At 43.5% G+C, this 18,318-nt stretch overlaps 1 protein-coding gene and 1 long non-coding RNA gene across 2 annotated transcripts; one reads left to right on the top strand and one right to left on the bottom strand.

The window, feature by feature from the left end:
• Positions 1-1,131: 1,131 nt before the first annotated feature.
• Positions 1,132-7,994, bottom strand: LOC125429075. Its single transcript, XR_007243942.1, has 4 exons — positions 7,887-7,994; positions 7,384-7,456; positions 4,139-4,229; positions 1,132-1,349 (listed from the first exon to the last, which is right to left on the bottom strand). It is a non-coding gene; the product is annotated as an uncharacterized LOC125429075 (long non-coding RNA).
• Positions 7,995-8,136: 142 nt separating this feature from the next.
• On the top strand, positions 8,137-17,940 carry SQSTM1 (sequestosome 1). The gene is made up of 8 exons (XM_048489842.1): positions 8,137-8,514; positions 10,817-10,912; positions 12,961-13,196; positions 13,316-13,475; positions 13,759-13,848; positions 14,642-14,880; positions 16,385-16,592; positions 17,081-17,940. Exons 1-8 carry the CDS (start codon positions 8,331-8,333, stop codon positions 17,236-17,238), a joined length of 1,371 nt encoding a protein of 456 aa, XP_048345799.1. The 5' UTR covers positions 8,137-8,330; the 3' UTR covers positions 17,239-17,940.
• The last annotated feature ends 378 nt before the right edge of the window (positions 17,941-18,318 follow it).

Below are 18,318 nucleotides of genomic sequence, written 5' to 3'. Positions count from 1 at the left end.
TTTCAAGTCTTCTTTTTCTTTTAAAAAGACTTATTCATTTCTATTGTGTACTACTTTATAAAAGAATAATCTTTCCATCACATGGTGTAGGGGTTAGATTTGAGTCTGGGAAACTCACAATTGAGACTGGGCCAAGGTCACCCAGAAGAGACAATTCTGTTCTGCAACAGAAGCCCATTGGATGGGGTGACCTTGGGCCAGTCTCTCTATCTCTCGGTCTTAACTACCTCATAATGCCCTTGCTGTGTGAATAAAATGGATACAGGGAGAATGATGTTGTAAGCTGAAGCAGGGTATAAATATCTTAATAAGTAAACCTTAAATAGAATTTTTCCTGCTGCTTGAATAATAATTATGCTGCTTGAATAATAGAGGACTAGTTCAAGAAGCATGCAAAACAGGGGAAGACTCTCTTATGAGACTTTAATCAAGGAAACAATCTTGCAGGGTTGTAATATGTGTCACTCCTCCTCAACTACCCATACTTACTTTATAAGGAGGGGGGAATACTGATTTTCAAAATAATCTCAGTATAAAATGGAAACGATCTAATGAATTCTGGAATGTTCTCAGCTACTGCAGCTTGTTTGAATCATCATGACAGAGCAAAGAGACAGATAAAAACATAGATTACAGAGCTTCAAATATTATATAATCCCATCCTAGAGCTCCCTCTTTAGGATTTTTAGAGAAAGGGACTGATCATGGGACTCAGCTGAGTCATAGTCATCTGATTTAAATTCCTTCAAGTGGGACAAAGGGGGCCTGCTGAGGAGTTTCAGAGGGCCAACACTGTTTGCCAGTCTTTTGTTTTGTGATTTGTTTCATCAGAAAACCAGAAGTATGATCATGAGTCAAGAGAATGATGTAATGTAGAGTGTTTAGATAAATGTATTTCTCTAAGTTTTGCTAACACAAAAATTCTTATATGTATGTGTATATATCTATATATATGTATCTATATATGTATGTATGAGTGTATACACACACACACAAACACACAAGCTCTTCCCATCTTTAAATGTTCTTTCACCCTTTCATTGTAGATGGCCAGACAATACAAAATTAATGCAGATAGCCATGTCTGATCCAAAACAAAATTCTACAACAAAACTTATGTGATACTTTTAATTAGGACCAATTAAACATAAAAGTATGTGCAAACTTTTAAGTTCTTTAGACCTCTTCATAAAGCTAGATGTTAAAATGTAAAAGGTTATCCCAGGGAGATGATTCAGGCTGGGATCTTCTTCAGGCCTCTTGTCTATCTCCTGCACAGAATAACAGGCAAATATGAATAGATGAAGAGGTGCTGGGTGGAGCTGCAATCAGGTCGCATCTTTGGTCTTCTGGGGGGAAGATGAGAAGGAGGAGGAGGAGGAGGATAGGGGCTTTCAGATAAAAACATTTAAAAAGTAGATGATCAAATCTTACTTGAAGGGCCAAACTACACAACACATTGCTCTTGTGTGTTGTCCCCCTATCCCTGGCATCTGCCACCAAGCAAATTATGTGTCAACTAGGATGTGAAACAGAAGGGTTCTGTAACCTTCAGAAATACCAAACTTGTGGCCAGGGTGCTACTGTAAGACCCATTTCCTGAATCCAGGCCACGCTACGTAAGCATGTGAAAGTGATACAGAGGCCTTTAACCCTCTCATGCCATTTTCTCACCTGAAATGGTCTCAGGAAGCTGCTACTTGCCCCATTGGGGAAGTTTGTCCCCTCTCCCTGCAGTCATGTTCTACATTGGGCACCCACATAGCTGTGAAATCAGTTTTGAGCACAGAACTCCCCACACATGTCTAGTAGGTAAGACTGGTGGGAGACACTGGGGATGAAGGGACAATGCTCAGTGTAGTTTCTGCCACTGATGGGCGGAAATGGCTTTGGAAGTCAACTAACTTCAGCTGTCCGCTGGCCCACCCACAGTCAAATTGGCACAGGGAACTGCACCTCCATTGCATCAATGGCCAGCTATTATAAGGCCCAAGAGCAGCAGAGCAATGCTGGAGGCTGTGCAAGAATAACTGAGCCTTTCACTATCATATCTCTGATATGTTTTTGAGCAGTGCTTAGGAGAACAGAGTTAGAACTATTGAGCTGTAATGTGGAAAACAGTACAGATAGGATAAAACTTCTACTGATTTATTCCCTCCATCAAGAACAAAGAACTTGGTTTTGAGCTGGGGTAAGAACCTAGGCTCTCCGGATGTTCAGCGAACTATCATATTCCCACTCCTATCAGTTCCTCTACCATGCATGGCCAAATAAATGGGCCATGCTGACAAGAGGCTGATAGAATTCAGGTTAGTTCCTGAACATCTGGAACATCTGAGAGCCGCGGTGTTCCTACCCTGGTTTAGACTGAGTGAGTGATGCACTCATTTCCTTCAGTAAATGGACGATGGCATTTGAATTAAACTTTCTCTGAGGTCTCCTGCTGCTGCTGCTGCTGCACAGAACCCACTCCTTTTGCTGTGCTCACAAGCCCTACTCACAAGATATACAAAGTTACTGACAGTACCAGTAAAGGGCAAGGGAGATCCAGGCCTTCATAGTTTTGTTATATAGATCTTTCTATTTTCCTCATTTAAAGATCTCTTTTCTGTGGAACAAAGACTATGCAGGTATTGAATATACTTGTTTTACTGGTCCTGTAAGGCAGAATGAGTGTGTTAAAAGGAAAGTGATCAAGGACCTAGGTGACTCATAAATTGCTACGCTAGTTGCCTTTTAGGTAAGTGGGGCCCATAACAGGGTTTCTGGTGCATGAATGACAAGCACTTTATTGCTGTTTCCTTCAAGAATCATCTGGAAGAAACATGATGTCATAAGGATGAAACCAACCAGGAAGTTGTCCTGAGAGTCTCCTCCCCAGGGAACCTGTCACACATATTCTCATAACATAATACTGATTATATTTAATTGTTGATTACTTTTTAAAAAACAAGCCTGTTAGTAGCAGGGGAGGGCAGGGAAAATATTTGCCATGCAGATGGGAAAATCTGATCTTTCCCATCCTTTCAGGCTTTCCTAAAACTTTGGAGTAAAGTTGGTTTCACAAACATCAGAGAAACCCCAGAAGGTACTTGAATATACCATAGTGCTGTGGGGAAATGGGAAAACCCCCTCTTCCCAACAGCATCATAATAGGGCCTTTCCCCACTTAAAAAATGGGAGTAGTGTCAAACCGCTATGGGAAAAACCGGGACCTTTTGAGTGCGGGCTCATGTCCCGCACTGCAGCTTCTACCCCGCAGACAATCATCAGCCAGCAGCCAGCAGGATTTCCCCACTACACACACGCGTTCAGCTCAGGGGTCATCCTGATTGGCTGCTGCTGCTGATGGGCGGGACTTTTTTTACTTTTCCCCTGTAGGATCCACTTCTGCACGAGCATGCACAGACTGTAGCCACGTCTCCACAAATCAACGTCATTCTCGGAACCCTCTTCTCGTTCCTTCTCCTCCCTGCTCCTCTTGCTTTTTTTATCACATGCCTAATTCTCTCCAAGCCCCTCTGCTGCCGCTTGGTGAGTGCAGCCCGCTTGCATACTGCCTACACACGAGTCAGTCTGCCCCCTCCACTCGCCTGTAAATGATTGCTGCTTCTGTCTGCACGTCTCAATGAAATGACGTGGATTTCTCCTTCATGGAAACAGCCCACTGCTTCCTGATTGGGGAAAAGGCTCCACGTCTCTTGCAGGGGCGGGAACCTCAAACCTGGAGTCACCCCCGGAGTTCCCCACCACTCCGCACTCCACGCGCAGTTTTTCAAAAAGGTGCTCTCCATCTAGCAACAAAAACGACACGCGCTGAGGGGGTGGGAGAGCACCAGATTCGGGGGGGGGGTGCTGCGCTGTGGCCGTTTGTGCGGTGGGGAGTGCTGAGGAACCCTGGGTCATTTGGCGAGATTAGCCTGCAACATACGGTGAGTGGGGAAAGCCCCATTGTCAGGGCAAATAATCTACGTATAAATGGACCTAGTTAAGATTTTGAAGCGTTAGCCTTCAGCTGATGTGGGAGACACAGTATATCATATCCTTGAGATAGAATTCTAGCAAGCACTGATATTTTTGAGAATAACAAGTTGATATTGCCCTGATGTCACTACTATTCCGAAGAAAAAGAAATTACCTTTGTTCTTCACCTTCACAGTGGAGATAGTCTGCTGCCTTGTTTACAGTTCCCTACTTTCTTTATCAATGATGTGAGCACTCCTCTAACCCTTTAAACAAACAAAAATTAGGGGGGAGGGGGGTGGAATAACAAGGATATCCCCACACTGCCTTCCTCATGTTCAGAAACTTTTCCAAAGGGTTCTTTGTGCACTCTCCTATACACATCTCCCCTTAAGAATTTTGTTAATTTCATTTCCCTGCTTTAGTCTTTATAATACATGAAAGACTAACAAAGCTCCTTTAACTCTCCAAAAGGGGGACACAACTATTCCCTTGAAGCAAGGCAGTCTTTCCTCAACAAGGCATTCGTCAACAACACAGCAGTTGATTCCCCCTCGCATCCTCATCACTCCAAATATGAGGTTTCCCCACTGCAGCAGCGCTGAAAACGTTTTCATCCCATTTCCAGCGCTCCAGCCCGCCCCTCAGCACGTGTTTTTTAAGAACTTGGAAGAAAGTGGACCTTTTAAAAAAACACGTGGTCAATCTGAAGCGGGGGGGGGGGGGTGAATCCAGATTCGAACTACCTGCCCTTGCGAGTGACATGGAGCCTCCCATCCAATCAAGACACAGAGATCCACATGGATACGAAACTACATAGGGCCAGTTTTGACTGACTGACTTGAGTAGAAGGCAATACAAAGCAGTGCTACACATCGTATTCACATGGATCTGAGTACATGGAGGTGCACGGAAACAATCACCTGTTTCTTCGTCTCCGCGTAGAGTCGTTCTGCGCATGCTCGCACAGATGTGGATCCGTCAGTTTGAAAATTTTAAAAAATTCCGCCCCAGCACAACGCAGCAGCCAATCAAGATAGCCCCTGAGCGGATCGCACGTTTGATCCGCCAACAGTGGGGACTCCTGCGTGGCTGCGGCGTTTCTGGGAACAAGGGGGCAAAAGCTGCAGTGGGGACCATGAAACCGTGCTTAAAAGGTCCTGAATTTAACCAAAATGGTTTGAATCTACTTTCATTTTTGAAGTGGGGAATCGACCAGCCTTTTATGAGAGGAAACAGCAGTGTATATGAGTGGCAAGAAGTTTGTGCAAATGGAAAACAAAGCTGTTCCTTATTCCTTCTAATATTAATGTGGCTTGCCTCCATTAAGATAGCTGAAGTGGTCAAACTGAGCCACCCACTCAACACCCTTATAGCTGCTGCATCATTTTAATTCCCAGTAAGGGAAGACAAGAGTACTTGAGATCTGTTGAAAGCCCTGAAGCCTGTCTACAGTGTCACAGTACAATGAATTGTTGGAAAACATGTGGTAATACATTCGAACATCAACCATGACATCTGGAATCAGAAAGTGTTTAGAAGCTCTGCTGTAAAATAACAGCAGTATCAGAAAACATAAATGTTGTTGATTTGTAGATGTGCACATATGTTACAGGAATGGTTAATGGTTCTGACAAACCCCATCCCACAGCAGATGCTGGAGGATGCAGAAGATTAACTGAATCACTCCCAGGTGAAGCAAATCATATTTCTATACCACTAACAGATGGAAACATTAAGCACATCTGCATTAATTCTCATTTGCAGCTTTTCCTGGTCCAGCCTTTGTATCTTTCAGTTGCTTCTAACATGCAGCCATTAAGCCTTTTGAGTAAGAAAGTTACATTCTTAAGTAAGAAGACTGTTGAAAATAGATATGCTCATATGTGGAACAATTATGTGGTTTAAAAAATACTACAATGTATTGTTCAGTAACAACTATTAACACAAGTACAATTGTTTCAGACACAGAATCATAGAGTTGGAAGAGACTAATAGGGCCATCAAGTCCAACCCCCTGCCATGCAGAAACACACAGTCAAAGCACTCCTGACAGATGGCCACCCAGCCTCAGTTAAAAAACCTCCAAAGGAGACTCCACCACACTCTAAGGCAGCATATCCCACTGTTGAACAGCCCTTACTGTCAGGAAGGTCTTCCTAATGTTTAGGTGGAATCTCTTTTCCTGTACCTTGAATCCAGTATTCCTTTTCCTAGTCTCTGCAGCAGCAGAAAACAAGCTTGCTCCCTTTTCAACATGACATCTCTTCAAATATTTAAGAATGGCTATAATGTCCTTTAACTTTCCCCTTAACTTTCTCTTCCTCAGACTAAACATATCTAACTCCCTAAGCTGCTCCTCATAGGACATGGAATCCATACCTTTTACCATTTTGGTCATCCTCCTCTTAACCCATGCCAGCTTGTCAATATCCTTCTTGAATTGTGGCGCCCAGAACTGGACACAGATGGATCAGTTTCTGGCTGGCAGAACTCCAGTTGCTTGTGCGACCTTTAAAGCAAGAATTGTGTCCCAATGCACAGGCTACATTGGGAACCAATTCATATTCTTTCTACTTGGAAATAAATCTGCAAAGTCTTGTACCCTTGAATAAAGCTATACCAATGTAGGGTTGCCATCGGGACTGAGAGGAAATGCTCCGTCACTTTCATAGGAGTTTGAAGTGTAGAAATGGGCAGCTGAAGCTCCGAGAATGAAAATATAACCAGTTAAATGCCATCCTTCCTTTAAAAAGATGGAACAGTCAGCAATCTATGCCAAAGTGAATGCCTGATGGATCAAGAACTGGCATACCACAGTCTACACCTGGCCCATCCAAAGGAAGGTTTTTATAGCCTTCATAAGCCTCTGCATGATGCTAATACTTCAGCTGCAGTTGAAACAGTATGAAAGAGAGTCTCCTTATGAGAGTAGTTATTTCCCATGTGAAGAAACCATACATCAGAACCCTCTTCATATATTAAGTAGGGGCAGCTATTGAGGAGAGAGATCACAGTGGACAAATTTCACACAATTACTTGGGGAAAAATCCCAGAGAAGAACATGAGACTTATTATTGAGGGGAAATGCATGATTGGTTTGCAGAAGCGTTTACCTGGACTGTAACTCTATGCAGTTTACATGGGACTAGACCAGTGGTGGCGAACCTTTGGCACTCCAGATGTTATGGACTACAATTCCCATCAGCCCCTGCCCGCATGGCCAATTGGCCATGCGGGCAGGGGCTGATGGGAATTGTAGTCCATAACATCTGGAGTGCCAAAGGTTCGCCACCATGGGACTAGACCTCAGTGCACTCAGCAGAATTTATTTCTGAGTAAACATGCTTAAGATGAGCTGCCTGGTTGCAATCCTAACCACGCTTACTACAAAAATCCACTGAATTCAGTTGGACTTACTTTTGAGTAAGTATACTTAGATTCCGCTCCTATCATGAAGTTTCACTCAGAAGAGGCCCCATTAGGAAAAGGTCTGAAAACAAATAAGGCAGTTACTTGTAAAAGACCTACTAGTAACCCACTCTTAAACAACGAGCTGCAGTACCAATTATGTTAAGAGAATTCAAGGTAACAAGAAAAGGGGTCGTGAAGTGGTTTCTTGCCCTCTCCTGCTAAAAGTTTGGGATTTGCTGGGCAGGAAGACCAGGTTGCTGCTCAGGGCCTACCAGCCCTTTCCAGCCTTTTCGAGTCACTGCTACCGTGAGTCAGCGGCAAGTCCGGATGAAAACCAGGCGAATTGACCTAGCGAAGCTCCTCCCAGGCAGTTAGGTCAACACACACGTGTACACGGGTATTTTTTTTAAAAACTCCGCCTTGTTTGCGGACGACCTTGGCAAGGCCCTCTTCCAAGGGAGCTCCCCCCGTTTTCCCGTCTGCCGGAAAAAATGCTGAGTCACGCTTACATGAGGGTCTGCTAAAAGGCCCGCATTGGCTGCCAGGCCCTTTCCAAGCCGCACACGAAAGGCGACGTAAGACACCAACTGGGAATGTCGCCTTTTGCCCGAAACGAGATGCAGAGACTGTCACTGCACCGGGGCCCCTCCTCCTCCTTCCCCCTGAGGCGCAACAAGACCCCCGCCCCGGAAACCGCAGTTTCAGCAGGAGGCGGCAGCCCCCCCCCCCCTCGTTATTGTTATCATTATTATCGCCCTCCCTCCGCCCCTTCTCTCCCTGGCGAGGGTGGGGACTTTCCCCGTGCGAGCCCGCCCTCCTGGTGCCGTCGCCTATAAGACGCAGCGGGCAGGCGGTGCTTTGCAGAACCGAAGGGCGAGCAAAAGTCCGCTTGGCAACTGCGACGAGGTCCGGCCGCTTCCGCCAATTCTTGCTGCGCCACACCAGTCTCCGCCATGGCCCCTCTGACGGTGAAGGCCTACCTGCTGGGCAAAGAGGACGCGTACCGGGAGATCCGTCGCTTCACGGTCGAGGCGCCCGACCTCTACCAGCCCATGCGGGACAAGGTGGCCGAGCTCTTCCAGGGGCTGCTCCGCACTGCGGTCGCGGCCCCCGGCGCTTTCCAGATGTATTACAAGGGTACGTGAGAGGCCATGGCTGCGCGCTTGGAATGGGGTCTTTTCTTCAGGAAATGTTGGGTGTCCAGGTAGCGCAGCAGACCCCCCCCCCCCGGGACTCTAAATCGGAGCTCTTTATTAGCAAATTGAGGGATATTAAGGTTTTCCGTACAAATAATGGGGTTGGTCTCTTAATGGCCCGAAGCTGCGGGCAGTTGGTACTGTGTGACAGGCAGCAGCTCAACAGGTGTAGGCCTTCTGACGGGGCCAGGCAATGGGCAGTTTTCCTCTGCGGAGTGCCTGCCGCCCGTGCCGCAGTACTAGTGAATTTGCCCTTTTTAAAAAAAGTGACAACGTTAGCAAACATTCTGCTCTAAATATCTTGGAGTAGTTATTTTCTCCACCAAATTCTGTACTTTTCAAAAACTGGTGCTTGGATTCTAAATCGAAGATATGCCTAGAGGTGGGGGTCTCAATACTGTCTGGAAGGCATCATTCCTAGTTTAGAAATCTTGCTGGCTTGTTCTAGATGTGTTGAGATTGGCTGTTGAAGTTAGCATGAAAAGGCAGTCTTTAGATATTAAGAGGTGTTTTTTTGCATCTGTATAATTCACAATTCATAGGCCTGACGTCTATTAAAAAAATTATATTGCTGTGCCAGTTAGCTCTTGCTACATATTACAATCCCCAGGTCATCATGAAGAGATGCAGGCGGGGAAGGGGATTGGAATCAGTCCTTTAGCTGGTCCTTAGCTATTGCAGTTTATGTATTCTTATTTACAGTGTAGTGAGGTCAGATTTTCCACAGGCTTATGTGAACAAGCCAGCGAAATTAAAGGATGACCGAACTGCACTAGCTGATCTTGAAAATGCTGTTAAGGAGGCACTTGGCACAAAGATCTTGCATGAGAGTGACAAGTATTAGATAGACAGCAAATGAAAGTGGGAAAAGGGATTGTAATAGGATCCTTGATGCCTGTAATTTTGATGGGAAGCATCATTCCTACATCTGGTATGAGTGGTGGGATCTTCTTGTTATGTAAGAATGGAAGTTTCTGTGTGGTGCTTTGAGGAAAAGGTCAAACATTCCCTGGATAAAGATTAATGTATTGCAGGTGGAATAGTAAAACAATTTCGAATAAGAATAACTTCCCAGGAGTAACTGCCATCTCAGTTGGAACAACGAAGGAGTGGTTAATGTGTGTTCATCTGTCATGTGAACTGATCCTTAGTAGCACCAAGTTGCAGAGTATTGTTATAATTCTGACATGTCTGTTGCTGTTCCTTGCCCCATCTTGGGATTCACCTTGCTGGTGATGTTGGAGGAAGCCATTCACATGAGTCATTCAGGTTACAGATTTACTTTTCACTTCTTAACTCTGGCCAGCATTAGACCTCTGTTAGTAATATTCAGAGGTATGCATCACTTCATGAAGTATTGTCTTGAAGATGATGTTATGAATGATGGCAGATTTGCACATTTTCAACTAAGGTTATTCTAAAGAAAGTGCAACGTGGTGTACTGGTGAAATGCACAGTGTTATGAGGTTGACATCTGAATATTCTTTCCCAGAAGGGAGTCTGGCAACATGTCTACCATTGGCTTTTTCAAAAAACAGGAATACCAATGGCTTGTATACCTGCCTGCTCCTTAGCATGTGTGTGTGTCAGATTTGCCTCAAGATCATAACAGACTTCCATAGGCTTATTTGTACCACCAGCTACTTCTGAAGCACTCTTGAAATGGAGATCCTTGAAATGTTGCTTGCCATCAAAGGGGAAGAATTGAGTGCTTTTCAAATTGAACAGTAGAGTACAGAAAGCCCCAAGTCTTTCAGTATTTTCTGTAGCTGTGAAGTATAATCTTAATAGCTTTACATAATTGACCTCTTCATGCTTTAATGTGGCTTTACAAGAGACTAGCACTCCCCCTCCCCCCCATAATAGAAGAACATACAATTGATAGTTGAGAAGACATGCATATCTTTCAGTAGTGGCTCACATTTCTTTCATCTGTGTATCAACTAGCTAGTAACATTTTGCCCTCACATTTTCAAACAGCTTACTGAACAAGGCTGTTTCTTTTAAAACACACATATAACGATTAAAGTGTATGCAAGATATACTGGTACAGTCAAATAGACTCAGTGGGTTTAAATAGCTTCATTAGAAGATTCCATATGACTCAAAAGAAAAATAACAGGAATCCTGTAGCACCTTAAAGACTAATAAAAGGTATTTTATGGCCTTTGTAATGGCTCCTCAGTTTGTAAAGTTAAAAGTGTAGTCCTGTTCCATACAATTAATAGTACTACTTCTTTCAGATGAAGATGGAGATATGATTGCTTTTTCCAGTGATGAAGAACTGAAGCTGGCCATGCCTTGTGTAAAAGATGGCATTTTTCACATCTATGTTAAAGGTAATTTTGCTTCTTTCAATGTCATTTAGTATGAAGTATTGCCACTTTTAAATTCTGGTAACTGTTATTCTGTAATGCCTTCTAGAAGCTCAGGAACAGCCGAGAAAGGAAATCTGTACTGTGCAGTTGAATGTTATTTTGTAATAATGACCACTTCTGAGAGTAATCACTTGAAGAAAATGTGAGGAAGCAGAGAAACTTAAGAACTACCAAGGGCTGACTTCCAGGGCTTTAGAGGGAATTATGTTCCTTTGGCAAAAAGCCACGATTGTGCTGGCTTCCAGTTAGTTGTCCAGAGTGGTTTCTGCCAGTTCAACTCAAGTTCCTGTGAGCACTAAATGTCAACACTTGGAGTTCATAAACTTCTCTGCTTTCTCATCTTTCACTCAAGATTAATTTTTTACTATGCCTATTTTATGGTAGTCTGTTGCGAGCAGTTTCAGAATTGAGTAATACAAGGTTTTTTTCTCTGGAGTAATTCTAGCAGTTCAGGTGTAGTCCACAGCAGTGCAGCAACCTGAAGTGGTGGAAACAGGTTTACTTTCTCATCTCCTTACAGCTAGGCCAAAGGGATCAATCAAATCACACTTCCAGATTTTCCGTGGCTTAAACGAACCTCATGTAAGCCGAATGAGCAGCATCCCCCACCCCAGTTGTTTAAATACATTCAATAAGATGACTCACAATTCAATCCATCATAGAGTAATCAAAGCTGGTTGAAACCTGTAGGCTTGGACTACAGGAACTCTCTGAAGGATTGGACTGTTAATGATGCATACGTTTAGGCTTTTTCTGCATGTGCATATGCTGAACGCAATTTAATTCTTTGTGGAGCTATTGGTAACAACAGATTTTAATCAGAAGGGCAAGTTGGAGAGGATCTCAGTTTATTTTATGCTTTTCAATAATTTTTAGCCAAAATGTGATCTTGAAAAAGAAGCCAATATCTTACAAAATAGTACTTAAATATAAGCTGTTGTAAATGTCAGTTGAGAACTAAATCTACAACTTCAGGACATTTTAATTCTAACATGCCTTAGAAGCTACATTGACAGCCCAATCCAGAGAGGGTTGGCAGGTAGGGATTGCTATGCTCCAGCACCACCCTGCCCTCTCCAAAGGGCTTTCCTGCAGCGTGGTAAGCTCCTCCCCAAGGGAAAAACCCTCTCAAGAACCTCCCATAGGGGATAACAGAGACACACCACAAAAAATGTGGCTTATCTCTGAAGCCAGCTCTGCCAGCACATGTGGCTGGGTGGGCAGTGGAAGCTAAGGTCAGCTCCCACCCCTGGTCCCACTGGCACAGCTTTTTGTACCAGCTGTCTGAGGGGCAAGCAGTGGCTTCTGGGTTGGGTGTTGCAAGCTGCATGGTGCCCAGCCACTTGAGTAAGTTGGCCCTCTGCTAGTGCATTTGGCCTTTTGCACTGGTTGGGTAGGTACCCATGCCTGAACAGAACTGCACCTGCTCCAGAGTCCAGCCCCCCCCCCCCCCAATTGTGCTGCCCATGTCATCCTGAGCAAAATTAACATCCATCTAAGCCCACAGTCTTCTTACAAGGTTGTAATGCTTTTGGGACTAAAGTGAAAGTTTCCTGCATGGACTCCTAGTTAAAGTGCTGGTTTAGGAGATCCAGGTTCAAATGCCCATTCAACTATGAAATGCCCTGGGTAAGCTGGAGGCCAGGTGGAATAAAAATACATGGATGGCTACTCTGTAGAAATATGAAGCTGAAATAAAGACTCACATTTTTGGTTAATGTACAATAATTATTTCAGCGTTTGAGAAATCAACTTGCCTGTAGCCATTCTTAATCAAAACAAAACCCCCTACTTTTTAAAGATAGTCTTGCTCATGCCCATAGCTGTAGCTTCTGTAAAGGCAATACCAGTTTGTGAGAAGAATAAAATACAGATTATTTCCTGAAGTGTTGTCCGTTCTTTGCGGTTGGGTGCTCTTGTGTTAACAACCCTGAAAATTTTTTAGTGATGGATTTAAACTTATTTTTCTTGCTAATAACTTGGGGAACATGTACTCCTGTGTCCTTCAGAGAAAAAGGAGTTGAAGCGCGAGCACCTGCACCACCATTCCTGCAGACAGGAGCGTCCTCCAACTGTGGTGCACCCCAATGTGGTCTGTGATGGCTGTGATGGTCCAGTAGTGGGTACCAGATTCAAATGTACTGTTTGTCCAGACTATGACCTGTGCAGCACTTGTGAAGGAAAAGGCACCCACAAGGAACACAACATGATCATGTTTCAAAGTCCACTGCTCAATCCACTGGAGGTGAGCCATGTGGGGAAAAGGTCATTCTAGAAAGGTGGTTAAATACCTTGTTGCCTAAGATAATGGGACAACTGGTTTTAAATCATCATCCAAATAACATAACTGCATTTACCCTTTAGTGGCTTCCTAGAGGTCGATGGCTTCGCAAGATGCGACATGGTGGCCCGTTTCCATGGATGCAAGGCTGGGGGCACCCTTGCCCTTCTGGTCGTTGTCACAGCTCTGGTCAGGAGCAAGCTAGTGCCAGTACAGCTGTTCCAGATGCTACTCCTGAGCAAGGTAATTTTTTTTTAGTTTTTGATAGCTCACCCTGACTGATATGCATTGATGAAATGTACTTTTTAGTACCTGTTCCCAGCCCCTTCTAGTCATCAACTAGGTACTTGGAAATTCAGTTGATTTCAAATGAATTGATTTAGCTAAATGTGCTTAAGTTTTCGTACACACCAAATTTCAGTTATACTTGTAAACGAACTGAATAGTTAGGGCTTATAAAGACATGAATTGAACTTTATAGAATATGTCTCCTCTTCTGCTTTGTTAATGACGGATTTTTTTTTAGGAGAGGCATCCAGCAGTCAGTCTCAGGATCCGAATGTCACCTTCTTGAAGAACGTTGGAGAAAGTGTCGCAGCATTTCTGAGTCCACTTGGTTAGCATTTCCTTTCATTTAGATAAGAATTAGTTATGTTCCTCCCAAGAAAAACGACTCCTTCGTTAAGTTTATTGTCTCATGTGTTCCTTCCAAATAATTTAATTGGAAGTCTGTCTTTGTATCCAGAAGTAGTTTTATCTGTTTGACAGCACTACAAAATGGTGCTGTAATAGTTAAGAATCCTGGACTCAATTAATCTAGATAAACCATGGTCAATTCCCCACTGCCCCACATGAAGGCATCTGGGTGACCTTGGACCAGTCAGAATTCCCTCAGAACTCTCTCAGCCCACATGGAGGCAGGCAATGGCAAACCACCTCCCAATGTCTCTTGCCTTGAAGGCCCTATGGGGTCACCGTATGTCACCTGTGATTTGATGGCACTTCTAACTACCAAATCGAGGATGGCATTACAGGGGCAAATTGCTGTTAGTCCAGAGATTTTCATTAAGTTCTATTGATCCTTTCATTCAATTGCTATCTTATGAAAAACAAAAAGTACTTGCTATTTTCACAGCAATGTAGACTCTTATCTACTTAAGGACATGCTAGAGCCTACAGCATAGGCAGTGTGTTGCCCATCTTTAATGCAAAGTGTTTTCACATTTTTCCCAAATGATAGCACTGAAGATAGGAAAACACAGCTTGTCTTCTGGCTTTTTGACCAGTGTATGGAATGTCTGCTATGATAACCATCATTGAAGAGATAGGGATGCAAATTTAAACTGTCTACATTCATATCTTCAAAAGCTTAGTTTAATTTGATTTTACTTGACATATTGCTTTTCTAGGCATTGATGTTGATATTGATGTGGAACATCAAGGAAAAAGAAGCAAAGTGGCGCCTACATCTACTTCTGAGAAGGGCAAGACCATGTCTAGAAGCAGTTCAGTTGACCAGTCAAAATCAGAAACAAGCAGCAAGAACAAACCAGCTTCAGATGCAGGGGATACTATTTCTGACCAGCTTCAGGAGATGGTGGTAGATTCTCCCCCTATGCAGATGGAGCAGGATAGTCTCTTGTCACAGGTATGAGAATGAAGACTTGGCAGTTTCTGAAATATGTGCTGGCATGTTGTAGTGACAGTGAACTAGTTCTGGAACTAAGGCTCAACAGCTCTTTTGATGGGCACAGATCTGGTTAACTGTTGAACTTGTGTGCTCCCCTTCCACCTAGAATTTCTGTCAATATAATGAAGACACAGCTGTTCCACAAGTGCCCCAGGGAGGACAGATCCACTGGTGCGACCCCACACTGTTCCCAGCTGTGGATCCCCAGCCCCACTTTTGGAGGGGGCTGTAAAGCTAGTACTGCAGCTTGCTATTAGCATTTTATTAAACAGGTTCTTATTCTAAATACTTTATAATGCCAAACAGTGAATAAACTGAAATATAAAACTGGTTCTGGTGGGTTTTCCGGGCGGTGTGGCTGTGGTCTGGTGGATCTCATTCCTAACGTTTTGCCTGCATCTGTGGCTGGCATCTTCAGAGGTGTATCACAGAGGAAAGTCTGTTACACACTGTGTCCAGATAGAAGGAAATGTTTAACCATCCTGAAAAATTTGCAGTTGCAGAACATGTCTTAAAGAAAACTGGACATAACATTTTATTTGAAAACACTGAAGTTCTGGACAATTCAGAAGGTTACTTTGTCAGACTGCACAGGGAGACCATTGAAATTCACAAACACCAAGACAATTTCAACAGGAAAGAAGAGATTGTCGAAGGCTTTCATGGCCCCAGGAAAGAAGAGACTTTGAAAATAAGCAAAGCTTGGCTACCAGTACTTAAAAACACCAAAAGCAAACCCCAAGGGCATGCTAAGTTCATGTACAATGGACTCCACCCAAACACAGGATTTGCATTCACCAATACTACTGCTGCTGCAGGGCATGAAAATGTGAATCACACCCTGGACTGATAAGCCCCACCCGCAATACAATACTATCAACCACATCTTTGCATAACAAGTTCCACCCAAACACTTACTGATTGGTTCCCCACCCTGGGACAATATATACCCCAAACATTTCCTTCTCTCTGGACACAGTGTGTAACAGTCTTCCCTCTGTGATACACCTCTGAAGATGCCAGCCACAGATGCAGGCGAAACGTTAGGAACGAGATCTACCAGACCACGGCCACACAGCCTGGAAAACCCACCAGAACCAGTTGAATCTGGCCGTGAAAGCTTTTGACAGTACATTGAAATATAAAAGATAGTAGAACAAAGATTTTAGTAAGTCTTCTACACATGTAGCAAAGTGGTTGAAACTCTTGAATGGTAGCATTTAATTCTGTTTTGAGTATCTGCATGTGGCATCTAATGCACATCATGCTTACTGGAGTATGGTATCTACTGTACAGCTTTAAAAGTGTTTACTCTCGCATCTTAACATAGGAGGCTGAAAATAGATATTCAGGACTATTATCCGTACTTGTGTATTATGTAAAAAATTTCAGCACTAGAGGCTGCATTACTAATAAATTCAGTATTCAGTGAGGGACTTGCGTTATGTATTTGTGATCCCAGGAACCACCTGAGTCCAGTAGTAGTTCAGCAGGGGATGAGGACTGGACCCACTTATCTTCAAGGGAAGTGGATCCTTCTACTGGTGAACTGCAATCGTTACAAATGCCAGAAACAGATGACCCATGCTGCCTGGACCCAACTCAGGTTCCCACGAACACAGGACCCACAGGATTGAGAGAGGCTGCAATCTACCCTCATCTGCCACTAGGTAACAAGGGTTTATAAGATCATGTAAAATTCTGTTAAGGAAAAAGCTTCCTGGTTTGGGAAAGCAAAGAATGATAGCAAACTAATGCAAATGAACAGGTGAAAAGAGTTACAGCTTCAAATACTATTATTTAAGTGAGCATTCTAACTCTAATGTTGCATATTAAGCTTTGCTGGAGAACTCTAATCTGGAGAACTGGGATTGATTGCCTGCTCTGCCACTTGAGCTGTGGAGGCTTATCTGGGGAACCAGATTAGTTTTGTGCACACTAATACATGCCAGCTGGGTGACCATGGGCTAGTCACACTTCTTCAGAGCTCTCAGCCCCACCCAACTCATAGGGTGTTTATTGTTTGGGGGGGGGGGAGGAGATTGTAAGCCCCTTTGAGTCTCCTTACAGGAGAGAAAGGGGTGATATAAATTCAAACTCTTCCTTCTACTGAGCCCAACTCATTCTTGCTGGATACATCTTGCTTTCCTCTTTACAGATGCAGATCCCCGCCTGATTGAATCCTTGTCACAGATGCTGTCCATGGGATTCAGTGATGAAGGAGGATGGCTCACTCATCTGCTGCGTTCAAAGAAGTATGATATTGGAGCAGCGCTGGATGCTATCCAGTATGCCAAGCACCCACCTGCTCCCTAACATCTCCTGTACAACTTCTAATACTGAAAGCAGTCTGCAAAAGGCTGCACCGAGTAGCATACTTTTTATATCTTGCCTACTGCAGTGATCAGATTCTTCTTTGTTCATTCTACAAAAATAAACATTCACACTTTTCTTGTTTTACCCTGTCATGTACTTCGTGATATACTTCATGTAGCTGAGTTAGGATATCTACCCCAAGCTGTTGGAAATTTCAATGCACGTTTAAGTCTTTGGGTGAGTGTGTGTTCTTAAAAGATCTTCACATAATTTGTACTGAATGTATTAATTGCAAGCCCCTTCAGGGATAAGATGTTTAGTAATCTATCAGAAGAAAAAAAATTCTACATTTACCCATTTCACTGCAATTGTTTCCATATGTCATCAGTATATCTAATTCTGACAGCTGTCCAGTCTGTGGATACTTAACACTGGAGTCATGAACAAATAAGATGACTCTTAAAAAACCAAGTAAAACTTTAGGTTGTAGAACAATTTAAATAGAAAAAGAAATATATGGGGGGAGGAGGTAGCTCCTCCCAATGATGGAATCAGTACCTGTACTTTAAAGAAAGGAAATCCCAGTGGCTGTTGTGATGGTTACTGGGCAAACATATCAGCACTGCCAGAATTTTCAAGCCTTGGTTTCTGTCAGTAATGGTTTTATTTACTGCATTTAATTAAAGTATTTCTAAATTGTGATTTTGTTTTTTATGGAAGGTATTTTATTAATAGCATAAGCTGCCTTGAGCTCCATAGTAAGAAAGATGACTAATAAATATTTTAAATAAATAAAAAGCAGAGGAGAGAGTAAGGAGTCTTCACGGGGGTGTTAGACCTCTGAAGGATGGATCTGTCAGCAAAAGCAACCACCACAAAGTGACTTGCTGCCTCCCACTGGCTACTTGTTTAGCAGCCACCACATAATGGTGTAGCGGCTATGGTTTCAGACTAGGCTCTGGGAGATCCAGGGTCAAATGCTCACCGTGCTGTGAAAGCTCACTGGGTGATCTTGGTCCAGTCAGTCTCTCTCAGCCTAATCTCCCTCATAGGGCTGCCAAGAAGATGGAAAGAGGAAAT

Source organism: Sphaerodactylus townsendi, linkage group LG03 (assembly GCF_021028975.2).
Source record: "Sphaerodactylus townsendi isolate TG3544 linkage group LG03, MPM_Stown_v2.3, whole genome shotgun sequence".
Lineage (NCBI taxonomy): Eukaryota > Metazoa > Chordata > Lepidosauria > Squamata > Sphaerodactylidae > Sphaerodactylus > Sphaerodactylus townsendi.
This window is presented reverse-complemented; position numbering and strand designations above follow the sequence as displayed.